General features: G+C 42.6%; 1 protein-coding gene across 1 annotated transcript in view; it reads right to left on the reverse strand.

Annotated features, from left to right (window-relative positions):
• The window catches only part of SCAPER (S-phase cyclin A associated protein in the ER), a 405,066-nt gene that overhangs the window by 70,488 nt on the left and 314,542 nt on the right, over nt 1-20,036 (reverse strand). The window contains exons 26-27 of the mRNA XM_069071423.1: nt 15,678-15,910; nt 1,518-1,673 (exon numbers count right to left, since the gene is read on the reverse strand). Of these exons, the coding sequence (XP_068927524.1) occupies nt 1,518-1,673; nt 15,678-15,910 (389 nt within the window). The remainder of the gene's footprint in view (nt 1-1,517; nt 1,674-15,677; nt 15,911-20,036) is intronic.

A 20,036-nucleotide genomic window follows, 5' to 3' on the forward strand; every position in this document is an offset into this window, starting at 1 on the left:
AACATGGACTATGCGCCCCTGGGGAAGTGCTTCCCTTTCCTTCTCTGGGCCTCAGTTTCTTCACGTGTAAAATGAGGCTTCACTTCAGTTGGCTACTCTGATACTCTGTAGTGTAGGATTTTCCACAAGGGGCCAGCTAGAGTTCATTTTCTGCCTTTCCTGAAATGCCTCATACAGGGAATGAGTTTTCTGAAAGCATTTTTGTATATACATTCGGTTACATACATTCCCCTCTCAGCCCTGTTGCTGATGTCCCACTTCACATGCTATTTAATTTTGGAGCTTCCCACCTTGTGCTTGGGGCCTCCCTGGCCCTGGAGCATGCCTCTGCAAGGTCCACCCCCTTCTCACAAGGGGGGATTTTTCCTAGTGTCTGTGTCCCTCTCCTACCCAGACTTCAAAAACATGCCCCTCCAGTTGGGACTTTTCCTGAAAACCCCTCCAAGTCCTCTTGGTGTGGCAAACTCCTTGAGGGCAGGGGCTGTCTTTATCTACAGTGCTTCCTTCCCTCCTCCAAAGACAAAAAAGAAGACTAAATCTGGCTCCTGAACAGCCCATTAGCGGTCAAGAATGACAAGGGAGAGGGCAAAGGGTTGGCTACTCCAAATACAGTCTCAATAACTTTGGATTAGCCATTTCTGTGAAGATGGCAAAGAAGAAACCAGCCCTGGAGGAATCATAGTCTGACACTTACTAGTTCTATGACATAAGTAAGCCATTTACTCTCTCCAAGTCTAAGTGTCCTTATCTGTAAAATGCAAATAATAACAGAGCCTTCATGGGATTTTTGAAAGAGCCCAATAACAACAGCTATCATCATCACCAAAAGTAACAACTTCTCTTGGAAAAGACTGAGGACGACCAAGTACTTTATATGTCTATTAAGAATCACAATTCATTCATTTTTATATCAAAACTTGAACCCTAGCATCACATTTTAGTAGAAAATAATTATTTTAGAAAATGCTAGGCACCATGGTGACCTGGTACCTGGAATTTGTTGAGCTCATGATAGGGTCAGCTTTTAGTTCTAGTATGTTAGCATTCGACTGCACCAATGAGAAAAAACAGCTATGGGCAGGACATGTGGCCAGACTCAACAACAAAAGTGAGATGAGTCTTAGACTGGAATGCCAAGTAGGGACAGGGAAAGGGTAAGTATGAAAGAGGATCAGATGGGTAGCTGTGATAAGAACATTCCTAGGAAATACCCCTATTACAGAAGTAGTGAGTATAAGGAATTAGCACACACAGAAGGAGCCAGTGCTGGTGGCAGGACTGCAAATTTCACAATTTCTGCCAGTGTAAAATGAGAGATAAACAAAAGACAAAAAAAAAGTACTAATGAAATACAACACAAAGAATTTTAACAAATGAGCTAAGTGGAATTGTGTCTGTGTGTGTGTGTGTGTGTGTGTGTGTGTAATTTGCGACACACTTTATATATGATAAAAATTGGGTTCCTAAAGGCATGCATTTTAAACCACTAGTCCCTGGTCATCACTAAAGGCACTTACTTGCTGTTGACAGCGAAACACAACTTGCACATCCCATGTAAGACAGCCGTAGCATTCTGCAGAAACAAGGCAACTTTTGGGTTCTCATCAACTGGGCCTTGTATGGAAAGGAAGCAGCCACAAAGCTTGTCTATCAGTCCGATGTTGACTACGTAGCTACAAGCAGAGGGGAAAATCGCATGTTACCAAATGGTCCCAAGCTTGTTTCCCAGCCATGTCTGCATCATCAGGGTCAATCTACACCAAAGGCAGGTATCACATTCACAAATACACAAAACACAGGAGAGGTTGAAGTAAGACAGATCAAATTACAATTTCCTTAAGTCTGGGACTTCTGAAGTGCCAGGAGTTTCTGTTAAGAAATGGGGTGTTCTTTAGGCTGTCCTGAAACCACTTCTCAGAAACGTGATGGACAGAAACACTATCAACTGAAAGGACATGTTAAAATCTCTACTTCTATATACACATGTACATATGTTAAAAAAGTGTGAGAAGTCAAGAGTTTTCAGAGGACAGTGGTAATTCAGCAGATGAAACTCTTACTGAGACAATCTCCTAATGCTGATTTTAGTTTCTCATTTTTTAAAATTTCATTACTATTAGGATGATAACCACGGCAAGAATATAATTGTTTTTTATGGTATGAAGAATACTAATCATCATGCCTACACCACCATTTAAGAAGTGACTTTCATCTCCTTCCACTCGACAGTTCTCTGGGGCTGTTTAAAAGTCTGAACTGAGAGTAACAGCTCTTTTATTAGATTAAAGAAAGCAGTAAGAATGGAAAATGATGCTTTAAGATCAGACAAAAGACTTAACAGATAAATCATTCTCTGCTTGAGAACTCCAGTATTGATTCATGGCGACTGCATTTGAATTTTTAATCTGTAGGAAAATTGGAGATTGTATTGAAGAGCTTCCTTTCTTTGGAGATGGAGAAGAGGGTGGGGAGGAGAACTGACATCTTGTTTTGCACCCACAAGAGCTTCTGGCTTATGCCCTATTTCTAAGAACCACCACCCGAACAAAGGTTCTCACTATTGCCTGACCACTGCCGTTGTCTTGAGGTCATCCTCCTGGCTCTCCACACTTGTCTCTAGGAAGCAGGGATTTGGTCCTGTTGTGCCTCACCTCAGAACCCTCCCTCTGAGAGCTGCCTACCAAGCAGAGTTCAGACCCCTTAGGAATTTCAATTCAACTGAACTCAATAAATACACATTTATGAAGTGCCAATGACGTGTGAGACATGGTGCTCGAGATATGTTTGGAGAGTGAAAGTGGCACTGAATCCCGGTGAATGGAAGCTCCTGGAAGGCATAGACCATGGTGTATTTTCTCTTTGTTTCTATTACCTAGCACAGGCCATGGCAGTATGAGAGGATCTGGAGAATCCTATGCCTCTCCATGTACTGAACCCTTCAGCAGGCTGGACAATTCCTGGAATCTAGCAGGTTTATCAAGTGAGGAGCTCTGGGTCAGAGTCACAGGACTGATCCAGACATACTGGTAAATTGTCCAACCCCTTCTGAGGCTCGTTTGGGATTTGATGTTCTTTAGCTTCTCCTGGAAGTTGAAAACCTGTGGTTTCTAGGTCACCTCTCATTTCGTGCCTCTGTGTCTAATTTCATCCATGTTCTTGTCCAATCGTCCCAGTCGTTTTTGATGAATGGGGTCAGGATTACGGCAGTGTTTTTGAGCAGTCCAGACTTGGCAGAGGAGTTTAAAGCACATTCTCTTTATTTAAAAAAAAATCGGATGCATTTTTAGAGCTTTCTTGGCAGGGTCTGGGTTCCTCTAGGTCCTAATAAGCCATCATCTTTTCAGGATCTCCCAGGACCCATCCTTTGTTTTAAAATGTACAATAAATTCAATATGTTATATTTAAAGCTGTCCTGCTCATCTATGATTCCCCCCTTGGACTCCCTTCTGTTCTTTTATGTACATTTATAATTATCACTCTTTTGTTTTCTGGAGGGGAGCAGGAGCAGCCCTATTCCTTGTCCTCCCTTCTCCCCCCCCGCCCCCAACCTTTACAACAAATACAAAAATACAGAGTAAAATAAAACACTGCGTAGGGCCCAAGCCCTTGCTGTGGCTTCCCTGTTACCCAAGGCATAAAAAGGCCAACTGGTAAGAACTCAATGCTTCTCAAAATTGATGGGCAGTTAGGTGGCTCAGCGGATACAGCACTGAGCTTGGAATCAGGAAGATCCATGTTCGAGTTCAAATCTGGCCTCAGACACTTACTAGCTGGGTGACCCTGGGCAAGTCACTTATTCCTGTTTGTCTCAGTTTCCTTATTGGTGAAATAAGCTGGAAAAGGAAATGGCAAACCAGAAGAATACTCCAAATGGGGTCATAAAGAGTCAGACATGACTTAACAATGACAGACTTCATGAATGTCCTACTCGCATCAGGAGGACCTGATTTGAAACCTGGTCAGACACCTGCAGGCTGTGTGACACTGAGTTGGGTCCCTTGACCTCTCTTGGCCTCAGTTTCCTCATTTATAAAATGGGGATAAATAATTGTACCTTCCTTCCTGTGTTGTAGTGAAGATTAAATGAGATAACATTTGTAAAGCCTTTGCAAACCTTGAAGTGTTATAGAAATACTAGCCATTAATCTGTAAAATAAGGGGACTAGACTCAGTGGCCTATCAGAGGTGCCTAAGTCTCTGCTCTCCTCTCACCAAACACACCCCTCATAGGGTGATGAGAGGGTACTCCAGCATCGATCTGAACCAGAGTGGTACGCTATCTAAAGTCAGTTTCTTTTGTTGCTAAAAACAAACAAAACCCAGATTCCTGTGGCAGCTGCACCTGACCATAAATGTCTCTTTCTGCAGTTTGAGGCCACGCCTTCTCTGCCAGGAAGCTGGTAGAATGTGTGGCTGGTGAACGCACTGATCTTGAGTCTGTAAAGCAAGGCTAGGGAAGAGTTTAGCTGAAGATGAATGCGTTTAGCTGAAAAGGGGAAGAGAGATATGGAAGGAAAGTGTGTCTAGGTGAGGGTTTTTTAAGGAAATGGAGAGAGACATGGGGGTATTTGTAAACAGCAGAGAAGGAACCAATAGATAGGAGAGACTGAAGATTAGTGAGAGAATGAGGATGAAATTTGGGGCAAATATCTGGAGAAGAGAGGATTGAACAGGATCAGGTCTGGAACAGCCACTGAGGTCAGTTAGAGAAACCCAAGAGGGTTGCCTTACTTTGCTGGGAGCCCAGCTGAGATTATGCAACATAAGTCTGCAATGGACCCAGTCAGCTTGGTTTTTTCTAGCTTTTCTCAGCAGCAAGTGAGCAGGAGTGAAGGCAGAGGGTGGTGGGAGTAACTGGGAGTAAGCTGGGGCCTTGTGGGTGTACTGGTGACAAGCAAGGCAAAGGAGAGGAGAGGACAGTGTAGGGCTGACTTGATTTGCCAGAGAATGGATGGAGACAGAGAAAGGAGAGGGCTGTAGCTAGAGTGGGGGCGAGAGTTTTGAAAGGAGTGAGGGAATGGTGGGCTGGAGGTCAAAGTGAGGACTGGGCTTGTAAGACTTGGGGAGAGAAGGGATAATAAAATGTCAGGATTAAATGAAGGAATTTCAGAGTTTGGGAACATGGAAGCAGAACAGAAGATCAAGGGTATGACTTGGGCTCACAGAATAATGACACAGGCAAAGGTGGCAGCTGTTCGATGCTTAAGACTATCTCATGGCGCCTTTCATAAAGGGAACAAATAACTGGAAAATGGTTACTGACTTTTTTGAAGTATATCACAGAAGCTGCATTCTCCTTGGACAGCCATCACAGATTCATATGATGAATCACTTTAATTTTTCTGTTACTTTCATTGCTTAAAACATGAAATGGTTCAAGGCCATGGGCTGAGAAATAAAAAGGAAGAGAAAATCTGCTTAATGTGAACAAGCCTTCATCCATCAGTAAAAGAAGCACCTAAATCTGTATCCCAAAGAGATCATATAAATGGGAAAAGGACCTACATGTATAAAAATATTTATAGCAGCTTTTTTTTGTGGTGGCCAAGAACTGGAAATTGAGGGGATGCCCATCAATTGGGGAATGGCTGAACAAGTTGTGGTACATGAATGTAATGGAATATTATTGTGCTATAAGAAATGATGAACAGGTGGACTTCAGAAAAACTTAGACTTATATAAACCTATGGTGAGTGAAAGTGAGCAGAACCAGGAGAACACTGTACACAGTAGCAGCAACACTGTGGGATATCTAACTTTGATAGACTTATCTCTTCTTGGCAATGCAAGAATCCAAGACAACTCCAAAAGACTCATGATGGAAAATGCTGTCCACATCCAGAGAAAGAACTACGGAGTCTAAATGCAGATTGAAGTACATTATTTGCTCTTTCTCTTTTTTTGTTTGTTTCTTCTTTCTCGTGGATTCTCCCATTTGTTCTAATTTTTCTTAACAATGTGACTAATGTGAAAATAGATGTGTATATGAATGTATCTGTAGAGCCTGTATTAAGTTACATGCCATCTTGGGAGGGGAGAGATAGGGAGAAAATCTGGAACACAAAATCTTATGGAAGTGAATGTTGAAAACTAAAAAAATTTCTAAAAAGAAGTCCCAAAGTATTTATTTATTTTTAAGCAATCGGGGTTAAGTAACTTGCTCAAGGTTACACGGCCAGTTATTTCTGGGTGTGGTGCTGAGTGTCTGAGCCCGGGATTCGATCTCCAGGTTGTCCCAACACTGGAGCTGGTGCTCTTACTCGCTGAGCCACCTGGCCGCCCCAACCAAAGTATTTTTTTAAAGTTATAATCCAATACTACTTGTGGTCTAGCAGGGATTCAAAGGTACTTAAACCTGCTTTCTGGACTTAGGTCCAGTATCATAGCAAGCAGGCAGAGCCTAGGAGGCAGGGTGATGTAGTGGGAAAGTCAATCATTTAGACTCAGGAGAACGGAGTTAGAATAATCCCAAGGCTCTTACTTTACTGGCAGTGACTCCATTTCATCTGTAAAATGGGCACAATAATGTCTGCACTATATGCCTCACAGGGATGATAAACTTCTGAAGCTCTCTAGAAGTTTGAATTATTATTATTACACAATATAATTGTGACCAAGGGACATCACTTACACAGCAAGAGGAAGAGGCTTTGGTGTCACCCCTTTTCTCAGAGCTGATTTCCTCCTTTGCCATCTTCTGAAAGAAACAGACACCCAGCCCACTGTTCTGTTCTTCTAGAGAAGAACTAGCAGGTAACTGTTTAGTGCTGACTAACACTTGCCAATCTGGTTCAAAGCAGCATCCTTTTGTTGATACTTAGTGTCCCAGAGATCTGATATTATTTTAGAAACAGAAAGAACTCTGATTTCTAATTTCACCCTTCCATTTTACAGAGAAGAAAACAGAAGCTCGGTGTGGAAATGACTTTAACCAAAATCAAAAAGGGAGCTAGTAAGAGAAAAGGACCTAGACCTTAAATCTTCTGTTCATTGTATCTTTTCACTATATTGCTAGAGATTGCTACAATATAAAATCATTCCTTTTATAAAATCTCAATTAAAAATACATTTTGGGGGGAGGCCAGGTGGCACAGCGAGTAAGAGCACTGGATCCAATGTCGGGAAGACCTGGGGATCAAATCTGGGCTCCAACACTTAGCACCCACCCAGAAACACCTGGCCGTGTAACCTTGAGCAAGTTACTTAACCCCGATTGCTTTAAAAAAAAATACATTTTGATTGTCTTGGCAGTCTTTTTAAAAAATCTCTCTCCCTTTTCAATCTGATTTTCTCTGCTATTTACAAAGACAAGACATTACCACGTTACGGCATTGGCACTAAAGATAAAGATTGTCTATTCTCTAATGGGTGGCAGGTTATATTTTTTTGTGTCCCCCTCTTCCTGGATGTGAATGTGTTTTATTCATCAAAACTATTCATTAAGGCCTAATTTTATATTGGGATCATAGGACATACCAAGAAGTAAAAGGTGTACTCTTTGCCCTCAATATTTATAGGTTTGCTAGGGCAAGGGGGTATGATCTATATAAACACGAAAAGTTAACACCACACTGCTGGAGACCACTAGATGTTAAATAGGCTGTACACCTAATAATGAAATTCAAAGGAGGGAAAAATCCCTTTCCTGAGGGAGGAAGAGGTTTGTCTTAGACACAACAAGTAAATAGGCAGGGAAGTGAAAAAGGCCAGAGAAGTCCTTATTCAAACTTGTGAGGCTCTAGAATAAAATTCACATATTTTTAATCTTCTACAGCATTCTATAGACATAATTTCATTGTACCTCTTCCTGCATTTTACATTTGAAATAACATATTGACATGTATGTATCCATGTTATTTTGGATACACAGGAATCTATTCGCATCACTAAATGTAAATGAAACCAACTGCTTGTAACCTAGGTGGTTCAGCAGTTATCATCTATAGCCAATGTGATGCCGGCTCCCTTGCTTTGATTTTTAAAGAAGGTTTAAGTCTGGGGGAGCTGGCAGTACATTCCTTCTACACAACAACCTTAAGGCATTTAGCTCCAACTGGGGGCTGACCACAATTCTGAGGCCTCAGGGATTAAAGGGACAACAAGGGTTTCCTAATGAGGAGATGAGAAGGAGCAGACACTCTGGAATATGGCAACTCAAATGGCAGAAATGCTTCTGGGGACATTTTCAGAGGATGACTTTCAGCAGGTCACCCCCATATCGAGACAGGCTGCTGTGCCTGATTTCAAGGGCATGCCCTGCTCGGGCTCCCCCCGTTCCCTGGTTGCCAGCAGGCCTGGCCCCATGTTTCTTGCTTGATTCAACCTGGTCTTTCCTGGTGCTTCCTTAGTTCAGAGCCTTGGGGGACCAGCTCTAGTGGTACTTCGGTCTCACTCCTTCCTTCTTCCTAGAGACCGTACGCCCTGAATTTCAACCTTCTAAAATCTCAAATGCATCAACCAATAGCATCTGAGAAGTTTTTTTCTCCTCCTCCAGGGGCAGGGGATCCAACAGCTTCTCTTTCTTGTGGCCACTAACTTTCTGTGCAGTTAGGGTCAAGCCCCTTTTTAACCTCTGGGACTCAGTTTACCAGTAAGTAAGATGAAGGAGTTGGCCTCGCTGGTCTCCAGAGATGGCCAGGTTCTAGGAGGACATGGAGATTAATTCTCTCATTTTAAATGGGAGGTTAAGGGACACCTAAAGTGACCAAGATAGCAAGTGGCAGAGCTAACATTTGACCTCAGGTCCATGATTCCCAAACCAGCTCTCCTTTCCGAAGCAGTGTGGATTAACTGGTGGGATAGCTACATATCTATAAGAAAAAATGAGATTCAGCTTAAATATTATTTTATCACTTTCTTCAATGAATCTGTAGAAATACACGCATCAAAAATTAATGACTATTTGGTTGATAAACCTACTGGTGGTAGTTGTTAACTTTTTATTATTTTGGTCCTTGTCAAACTGTCAGCCTCCCTGGGCCAGCCCTGTACTTGCCATAATTCCATACCACTTAACTGTTCTCTAGATGCAACACACAGTCCAATCCAACAAGTGTTAACAAGGGCCTATTATATGGAGAAGACTTTTGTAGGATCCACAGACTTCCAGTCTAAGAAGGCGATAAGATACAGATTCCAGTAACTATAACAACTAATAGTGCATAGGGAGTGCCATGAGGGATTCAAGGAAAACCTCCGAATTTAGAGAATGAAGAAAAGACTTTCTGGGAAGGGGATGTAGCTTGAAGGATTGAAATAAATTAAAAAAAAAAAAGTAATTTGTTATGAATTCATTTTAAAATAACATAACAGATTAAATATACATGTATCTGAATATTAAAAACTCCAAATTAATAATTCACCTCTTTATAGTATTTTAATATTCTTTTAAAATTAAATTTATTTTTATTTTGCTAGCCCTGCTTCTCCCTTAAAAAAGGGGGGGGGGCAAAGCTTGTAAATATGCATTTAGGAGAAACTAATACATACACTGCCCATGTCTGGAAATGTATGTCATTCTACACCTTCAGCCTCATCACCTCTGTTAGGAGGTAGGAGCGGTCCTGGGGAGGCATGGCTCTTATCTTGCAGTGATGTTGTTATTGCATACATTGTTCTTCTGGTTCTATGCACTCTGCATCAGTTTGTCCAAGAATTCCCTCTGTCAATCGTCTCATGGCATCTGCAGACCATTCCCCAATGGGTGGGCACCTCCTTAGTTTCTGCTTCTCTGGGACAACAAAACCTGCTGCTACTAATGTTTCTGTATATGTGGATCTTTTCCCCCTCTCTTTTATCTGTTTGAAGTATTGACCTACTAGTGGTATGGCTGGATCAAAAGGTATGCAGGTTAGCAATGTTTTAGACACAGTTTCAAACTGCTTTCCAGAAAGGCCAGGTTAATCACTAGACTCATCAATGGTACACCATGGGTCCATCTTCCTGAAGCCCCTCCAACACTGCCAATCATCGCTTCCAATCCCATGGGCATGAGGTAAGACCTCAGAATTGCTTTAATTTGCATTTCTCTAATTATTAGTCATCTGGAATCCTTTGTCAAATGGCTGGTCATAGCTTAGATTTTTTCTTTTGAGAATTGCCTATTCATATCCTCTGATAATTTATCCACACAGGAATGCTTTTATTTACACAGTGTGTGTGTGTACACATATGTGTATGAATAAATTCTTTATGTATCCTGGACGTGAGATTTTTTTCAGAGAAATCTGCTGTAAATATTTTTTTTCAAGTTAACTACTTCCCTTCTTAAGTAATCAATCAATTAACATTTATTCATTTCTACTATGTTCTAGGCACTATACAAAGTGTTGGGAATACAAAAAGAGGCAAAAGACCATCCCTGCCCTCAAGGAGCTTACAGTCTCATGGGGGAGACAATATTCAGTCAAATATATATGAAGCAAGATATATGAAGCACACGGGATAAATATGTAATAATTAGAGAGAGAAAGCACTAGGGTTTGGGGAAGCCTTCCAGTAAAGGATGGGATTTTAGTTAGGACTTAAAGGAAGTCAGGGACATCAGCCGGCCACATGGAGGAAGGAGAGCATTCTAGGCATGGAGGGCAGGCAGAGAAAATGGGGCTGAGGAGGGAGGGAAGGAGAGCATGTCTGGAGCCTAGAGAAAGAGTGTCTTCTTCATGGAACAGCCAGGGGGTCAGTGTCACTGACTAAAGAGTGCTTAATAAGGCAGCACATTATGAATGTTTTGGTTTTTTTTTTAAAGCAATTGGGGTTAAGTAACTTGCTCAAGGTAACACGGCCAGTTATTTCTGGGTGTGGTGCTAAGTATCTGAGCCCAGATTTGATCCCCAGGTCATCCCGACACTGGAGCCTGTGCTCTTACTCACTGAGCCACCTGGCCACCCCTATGAATGGTTTTGAATGCCAGATAGGACGAAATAGGGAGTCACTGGAGTTTACTGAGTAAGGGTGGGATGATGTTTGGGTCTGGTGCTAGACTCAGCAGCTAGTAGCCATCTGGGAAGCTCTGCAGGCTCCCCTTTGGTCTGGGATTCCTACCCTGGTGATTCCATTGCAGACTTCAGATTGATCTAGAAGCTAGAACCAAGCCCCTGCTCTGCTCCTGGGTCTGACCTACGCAGCTGCTGCTGCTCCTGCCTGCTTCTGGACTTATCCTTCCCTAGGTACATTCCCAAGAGCTTGAGCCTGCTCAGTCTGTCCTGGAAGTTGTAGTGACTGAGAAGCTGCTAGTCAGCATATCTGTTCCTGCACCCTGTACCCTTCAGGTCTCTCTGAGCTGTTTCTGGGAAGTTTTCTGAGGTCCCTTTCAGGAAGCTTCCTGCACTGGAGTGCTCAGTCCCCAGGGTCGACAAACCTCAGTGTTTGTCTCCCTATGTTGAACTAGCCTGAAAAAAATTACCCACTTTGATATTTTTCCTGGATTTCCCTTTCAGGATTTAGTTTGGTACATTGTCTATATCTGTTTGGAGGAATAAGGTCCTTGTATATCTTTCTCATGCTGTGAACCTGTATGACCAAAAGGATGATAGTAAATTGGAAAGAAATAAGTAGGTACTGAAGAGGGGAGGAATTTTGGGAAGACGCACTGAGTTTGAGATGCTTGTGGGAAATCTGGGAAGCCAGTCCCCTTGGGGGTTCTAGAACTGCTCCGGGCTGTCTTCCTTCTTCTGTTCTGGAGGTGTCAGCTGCTGTCTCAGAGTCCCCTCCTCATCTCCCCGCCTTCTCCCTTTGTTCTCCTAGCCTCCGGCAGACATCTTTAGTTAGGTCCAAGAGCTTTCCCTTAAACATGCCAAATAAAGACCTATTGTTTTCAGCATCAAATGGCCATCCTTGCTCTGGGAAGCCCCAAAGGCCTTTCTAATGGAATGGGACCATGAGAAAGGTTGAGAGCTTTGCTCAAAATGTACAACAGCTGCTTACTCCATTTACAAAACATACAATGGCTGCTTAAACAAGTTTGCCAAGGCCCTCTTATAATCTAGTCTTAACCCACCTTCAATAACTGATAGAGGACTTTACAAAGCACTTTCTCACTGCCCTAAGAGTTAGGTAGTGCAAATAAATATATTATTCCCATTTTACTTGTAAGTAAACTGATGGGTCTGAGATAGGATTCCCACCTAGGTCCTTCTAACTCCAAGTCCCAGTGTCTCCCCACTACACTATGCTGCCTTTCCTTTCTTATCTCCTACCACTCTCTATAGAAACACTGTACTCTAGCCAAAATTGACTGCACACCATTCCCTGGACGTGCCTTGCATGTTTCCATCTTTGGCCTTCATTCTAGTCATCCTTCTCCTGGGGATGCCCACCATCTTGTTCTGTAGAAATTTCTCCAATCTTCAAGGCTTGGTTCAGCTCAAACGCCTTGTCTTCCACAAAGAGGAATTCCTTGTGCTCATTTGGAATTAGTCCTTCTCTCTTTTGTACTTCTATAGCAGTTAGTTTGTATTGAAAAGTTCTGCCTTATATGATATATATTTTTAAGGAACTGTCTAATTTTCCTCCAGTAGACTATAAGCACCCTGAGGTCAGAGATTTTGACTTTTTCATCTCTGTATCTTCCAAAGTGTCTAACACAGAGCCTGGCACATCATCAGTAAATATTCAACTGAATTACAATGCATGACACTCTCTGTGCACATGAAGTCAGCTGGGTAAAGATGAGGGAAATAAATTTAATGAGATGAAGCTCCTGAGGGAAAGACCAAGGGGAAAAAGGTCACAAAGAGGTAAATGGCAGCACAATAAGATAGATGGTTAGAGATCTAAAGGTTATAGGCACCATAACAGAGAAAGAGGTCAGTATGAATAACTTAAGTGAAAAAGGTCACTGGTGGTAAGGAATCTACTGAATAAAACAAGTGAGCTTAAGAAAGCCCTGCAAAATCAGGGGAAATGAATAATACAGCAACAAATGTAGAGAAGAGGGCCTGAGTCCAACTGATGCTGGGCTCGAGAAAGAAAACATGTTTGATGTATGCCAAGGGTCAGAGGTATCCATACAGAAGGCAAAATAGTGAAAGGAGGATAGGGAAGATAATTGATTATGACTGGAGCTAAACCTTGCTGGAAAATTAAATATATTCTGTGGTCAGTGTTCACAAGCAAAGGGGGACAGGGACGTATTTCCCTATGAAAAAGTGATGCCAGAGGAAGCTAAAGGTTTCTCCTAACAGGTGACCCAAAGAGGATCCTGTGATGTCCAGCCACAACCCAGAGTCAAATATCATCTGCTGAAAAGGTGGGCTGCGTCAGCGTTTTACTTGGAAAGAAGAGTGTTTCTCAGGATAGGCAAAGGACAACACAACACTTATGTAAAAGCAGAGAGCTAAGATCATTTAAATGATAACACGGTCTGAGCCTGTGGTTTTATTGGTATAAAAAGTTTCCTGGTGAGGAAACTGTTTCCAAGGAGGCAGATCAGTGACTGCCCTATAACCAACTGTCTTAGAGGTGTCTGAGTCACTAAGGTGTGAAATGGCTTGCCCAGGGTCACAGAGCCAGCGTGTGTCTGAGGCAGGCCTGGAACCAGAGCTTCCCAACCTAGACATCCACTTTCTACTCATTACACTGCGCTGTCTCTCAGATCAGCGTCTGCTTCTTTTCAAAGCAACATTTATTATTGTTGTTCTTGTTAAAAATAATAACAGCTTTTACCTATTCAGTGCCGTACCAATCAATCTACCAAAAATTATTTATAGAGCTAGAAAAAATAGTCACAAAATTCATCTGGAAGAACAAAAGGTCATCAAGAGAATTAACGAAAAAAAAAAAAAGGCTAGGGAAGGCGGCCTAGTCTTACCAGATTTTAAACTGTACTATAAAGCAGCAGTCATCAAAACTACTTGGCACTGGCTAAGAAATAGAGGGGTGGATAAGTGGAATAGGTTATCACATGAGACACAGCAGTCAATGAATACAGTAACCTATTGTTTGATAAACCCAAAGATTCCAGTTTCTGGGATAGGAACTGGCTTAAGCAGTCTGGGAGAGCAAGGAATAGTTTACCTGTCAGATTTATGGGGAAGGGAAGAATTTATAACCAAACAATAGAGAGCAATATGAAATACAAAATGGATAATTTTGACCACATTAAATTGAAAAGTTTTTGTACAAACAAAGCCCATGTAACCAAGGTTAGGAGAGAAGTGGAAAACTGGGAAAGAATTTTTAAAACCAATGTCTCTGATAAAGGCCTCATTTCTAAAACATACAGAGAACTAAGTCAAATTTATAGGAACACAAGTCATTCCCCAATTGATAAATGGTCAAAGGATATGAAGAGGAAGTTTTCAGAGGAAGAAATTAAAGATATCTATAATCGCATGAAAAAATGCTCTAAATTGGGGCGGCTAGGTGGCATAATGAATAGAGCACTGGCCCTGGAGTCAGGAGGACCTGAGTTCAAATCCGACCTCATACACTTAATACTTACTAACCATGTAATGTTGGGCAAGTCACTCAACCCTAATTGCCCTACCTTTCCCCCCTCCAAAAAAAAAGCAAAAAAAAAAAAGCTCTAAATCACTATTGATTAGAGAAAAGCAAATCAAAACAACTCTGAGGTGCTACATCTCACCAGTCAGATTAGCTAACATGACAAAACAGGAATATGATAAATGCTGGAGAAGATGTGAGAAAATTGGAACACTAATGTATTATTGGTGGCATTGTGATCTGATCCAACCACTCTGGAGAGCAATTTGGAACTATGCCCAAAGGGCTATAAAAAAGTACACAATCTTTGACCCAACAATACCACTGCTAGGGCTGTATCCCAAAGAGATCATAGAAGTGGGAAAAGGACCCATGTGTGCAAAAATATTTATAGCAGCTCTTTTTTGTGGTGGCAAAGAATAGGAAATTAAGGGAATGCCCTTTAATTGGGGAGTGGCTAAACAAGTTGCGGTATATGAATGTAATGGAATACTATTGTGCTATAAGAAATGAGAGGAAAACGGACTTCATAATAACATGGAGAGTCTTACATAAACTGATGCTGAGTGAGGGAAGCAGAATCAGGAGAACATTGCACACAACTACAGACACATCGTATGACCAAGTTTGATAGACTGGGCTCCTCTCAGCAATGCAAGGCTATAAGACAACTCCAAAGGACTCCTGAAGGACAGGGCTCTCCACATCCAGGGAAAGAATTACGGAGTCTGAATGCAGATGGAAGCAAGCTACTTGCTCTCTCTTTTTCTCGTTTTGTTTCTTCTTTATTGTTGTTCATTCATTGGTTCGTTCTTCTTTATTACTTGACTAATGTTTAATGGGAAGGTACATGTAGAACCTATATCAGATTGCATGCTGCTTTGTGGAGGAGAGAGAAAGGGAGAGAAAATTTGGGATTCAAAAGCTTGTGGAACTGAATGTTGTAAACTAATATAAATAAAAAATTAATAATAGCTACCATTTGTGTTGTATTTGCAATGTGCCAGGAACTGTGCTAAGTGTTTTACAATTATTGTCTTGTTTGATGGTTACTATTATTATCCCCATTTTACAGATGAGGAAACTGAGGTTATATTTTTATTAAGCAGTTACTAAACATGGGCAAATGGATAAGCAACCATTTCTGATGAGATAGTCCCTTGGAATTTTATATTATGCTTGTTCTAGATTTTTCGGAAACAGTGATTATATGAAGAAGTCTAACAGCTTACCTGATGAGATCCTGAACCCGGCTGTTAAAAGCATCAACTGGTGAGGGCTTGTTTTTCATTTCCTGTGCTGATATTCTGGGTACAGTAAGGCGGCTGTTTCCATCTGGCATACTGGAGATCAAGCAGCCAAAAACCACAGCACTAATTCTGAGAAGTCCAGTTGTCAAACCTTCAAATATTTGTTTATTTGCATTTCTTCCCAAAACAGCATTATTTTCATCTGGAACATAAACCTAAAGAAATATGATAAATACATTTTAATAAAAATTTTTAAAGGAACTGAGTGATTCTGACAATTATTAATCATAAATCTTTAGGAAATTTTATAGATGGCAATCTAAAACGCACAAAGTAGTAAATGAGTTCTTCATATACAATAATAATGAAATTAGAAACTATCTGAACAGAACCAATTTAAATATCACTATGTACCATTAATCTATGGTTCTAAATCATGTTAGGACAAGCTATATTCCTCTATTTGAATGAATTTTGAAATTCACATTCACTATGCAAAGACAAAACAAATGACTCTAACACCTGACTGACACAGTGAATCTCAACACTAAAACTTGAGAGTTTCGAATTTTCCTTGACTCTCCCCTAGAGTACTGACCAAAAGCAGAAAAAGACAATTATGTGAAGGGTGTACCGGCTGCCCTAGAGATTTTGGGATCAAGTCTGGTGACTCTATCCTTTTAGTTACTCCTCTGTGTCCTCCTCATTCCTGTCCAATCGATGGATTCCTACCAATTTCAAAGACCAATTCAAATGCCACTTCTTCCAGGAAGTCTTTCCTGATAGCCTAAATGAGTTATGACTTTTCTCTCTGTAGGCCTCAGAGGGTCCTTGGCATTTCTCTTAGTCATTTATCATTTTGTATGAAAGCTATTTGTGTCCAGTGAGGAAGCCACAGTAGGCTGGTTTCCCCTGAGAAGGCCCTTGAGAGCAGCCAGCTCCTCCCCTCCTTCCAAAAGCAGCCTGGAGAGAATGGAAAGACCAATAGAGAAGGACTGTGTATGTTCCTCCAAAGCCCAAGGGGAGGTGCTGGAGTGGGCGGTTCAGGACCCACCTTCTGGAGGAGGAACATGAAGAAGTGGGCCAGTTCACCAAGACCGAACTGTGAGTAGAGACCAGACACAGCCTTGTGCGAGCCCTCCATCGAAAGCATTCATTCCTCTCTAGGTCCCAGAGCAGACCCTTGTGTGAAGGGCAGGGCTGGCTGGTGGTCTTCTAGCCTGGAAGTCTAGCACCTGTTCTCTGTGGGCCAGCTGCTAGAGAGAGGAAAGAGGAGAGCTCCCTTGGCTAGAGAAGTGCTAACCTGCAGGGTGCTGGCCATCCCTGTAGGGGAAGAGGGGTGCTGCGCCATGGTGGGGTATCAGTCATAGGGAACAGGCTGACAAGTGGAGTGTGGCTGGGGAAAGGGCAATAAGGTGCAGAGTGGTCTCCTAGGTGAGCACCCATCTCCAAGAACAGATTCCAGGTTCCTGCTCTTTGGGGGCCCTCCTCAGGCAGTTCTGTAAGCAATGGAGACCCTCCAGGCCTCTGAGGAAGGAGTGACCATCTGAGGATGTTCCTGACTCCTCTGGGTGTTGCTTAATTTGTGGAAAAAACTGTTCTGTGCTCAGCTCTCTCAGGGAGGCATATGCTCTACTGGGTCCTAATAGCTCTGTTAGAGTTCTGGAGCAGGGCTACAGTCTGAGCCACTGACCTGCAAACAGGCATTTTTAAACTCAAGTAAGTATCGCCTACTTTTCTTTTTTTTGCTTTTTGGAGAGCATTGGGGTTAAGTGACTTGCCCAAAGTCATACAGCTAGTAAGTGTGTCAAGTGTCTGAGTCCGGATTTGAACTCTGGTCCTCCTGACTCCAGGGCTGGTGCTCTATTCACTGTGCCATCTAGCATATCGCCATATCGCCTACTTTCTATTCCCAACCCCACTCACCCTCTGGGTGTCACTTTGGGCCAGTCTTGTACATGCTCCAAACAAGGTAATGATGATGAGGGTCTTGAGGACATCATGAAACTCAGGCATTAAAAGAGGCAGGGTTGGTTTTCTTTTTTTTAACTACCTTGACAAGTTCTGAATTCACAAGGACATGGTGGTACAGCAGAAAGAATACTGGATTTGGAGAGGACCAGGATTCAAATCCCAGCTTGAAAAAGTAACTGTGTGACCTTCCATGAGCTACACACTTTCTCTGGGCCTCTTCTGTAAGATGAGGGGGTTGGTCCAGGTGACCTGGGCTTCCTGCTCTAACCCAATGACCCCGTTTCTGCTACCAGGGCAGCCTCCTTGCTCACCAAGTCCTGATCAGCTTTAAGGACACTGGCTCTGTTAGAAAATCTTTTCAATCTTCTGGAATAGAGGACAAAGTGAAAGTATTAATTTCTTTAGGATAATCAAGGAACAGAACCTCAGCGTTCTCAAGGGAAATGAATCAGTTCTGTTCTCCCAGTGAATCAATTCTCCCAGCTAACGGGAGAAAGGTAAGCCTTTTATTATCGCTTAAATACAAGGGTCCTTCAAAAAGGAAGACATCGATGAAAGAGGCATAGCCCACCTTGGGTATGTGCAGGATGAAGGTATACAAACAAACAGTAATCAAGGCATGGCCATGACAACAGAACACATGGTGGGAGTTGGTTCCTTGCTTTGGGGCTTGACTAAAAATGTAGGCTTGGCCAGAGCCCCAACAGAAGGAGCCAAGGAGCTAAAAACAATGGGCGCTGTTTATGTAGAAGTAGCCGAGGCTGTGATGACAAGAATGGCTCTGGTTTAACCAACAGTTGCTGCAGTGATTGCAGAAAACATGACAAATGATTTAAGCAGCTTAGAAACAGGAAGTCCTAGTGCTAGGCTTCTTTAAGAGAGGACACACGGTTACAGCGGGGCAGCGGACGGGGGAGCTACAGAAAACTAATCCAAATGCTCCCGATGAAATCAGAAAAGTCCTTTCAGAAAGTTTCACCTTGGGAATGATGATGAATAAGGTATGGTTGCCACCTCTCATGGCTAGAGGGCTTCAGAGGTAGCGCTGGGGAAGGGAGGGAGCACTGGGCTGAGGGCCTGGACATCTCCCTAGGCTTGACTCTCAGAGATGCTCCTTAGGTCCCCCTGGACACGGCACTATAGATTAATACTGAGCACACAGACACGTTGCTGCTTATCCACAGGGACTGCCTATCTAATTTCCAATAACTTATGTCCCCAAACTTGTTCCTCTCTTCACTTTCCTGCTCTACCCACACTTATGGCAGATGACCCAAAAGCCTGACATGTGAGCACCCTCAGCAGCCCTCCCTTGTTCCTCAGTATCATCACTCACTCCTCCAACTATTCTTCATTAGGACTCATTCCTACAGTTAGATCATATGGCCACAAAGATGATGAAGCAGTTGGTTTCTTCCAAACCTCAAAAGAAAGGAGGCACATATCAACCACTGAATAATTACAGTTAAATACAGAGAAGAAGACAGAACTCCTCCCCCACTTAAGGTAGAATTTGTTAATACCTAGGGCTCCCAATCAACGTCCCTATTCCCAAACCACTTTGCATGCTGAGTATAGTGACTGGATAAGCCAACTCAAGGTTCAGCTGGAGGGCTCCTGAATGTTCAGTCTGAAGCCAGCTGAGCCTAGAAGGGGCAACAGATGTTACCTCTTCCCAGTCACATGAAAGAAAGGGACGGTGACTGAAAGATCTAACACACAGGAGGAGAGCTGGGCATGGTGAAAGATGGAGACAACACAAATGCTCAGAGGAAAAGGAAGACTGGGCCTGACAGAAAGGGACCTATCAATCTGGTCCTCTCCTTGTCCCAAGAGTCCACAAAGAAGAGACCTGGGCTTGGGCAACTCCCATTATTCCCAACCCGAGAAGCCAAGGCCACCCAGCAGCCTAGCCAGAAGAGAGGGGTGGTCTGTGCAGCAGAGGGGCCAAAGACGGGGGCAAAACAAAACAAAACAAGAAGAGAAGACTAAAAAGTCTGAATAAAAATGAGCACGATGAGCAGCCAGATCAATAGGGAGGAACATAAAAATACCCAGAAGAAAGAATAACACCTCAAAGAGATACCATGATACAAAGGAAAATGAAACAACGCATCCAGGCCCAAGCAGCAGGATCCCAGGTCTCTGGCCTCCTCCTGCACTCTGTTCCCCAGCTCTTCAATCCTTCTCTCTCCCTGGACTCTTTCCCAGCTTCCTACACTGTCAGGTCTCTCCAGATGTAGAAGAGCTTTCCATCAATGTTTCTTAGTGCCTTCAGCTACCATTTCATCTTGATTCTTCCCTTCAAAGCTTCACCTCTGGTAAAAGCTATCCACAATCCATGGGCCTATTTCCTCGTTAACACTG

The sequence above is a fragment of the Petaurus breviceps genome, unplaced genomic scaffold (assembly GCF_028583685.1).
Source record: "Petaurus breviceps papuanus isolate PSGF00001 unplaced genomic scaffold, PetGlider_PUasm1.0 90825, whole genome shotgun sequence".
NCBI lineage: Eukaryota > Metazoa > Chordata > Mammalia > Diprotodontia > Petauridae > Petaurus > Petaurus breviceps.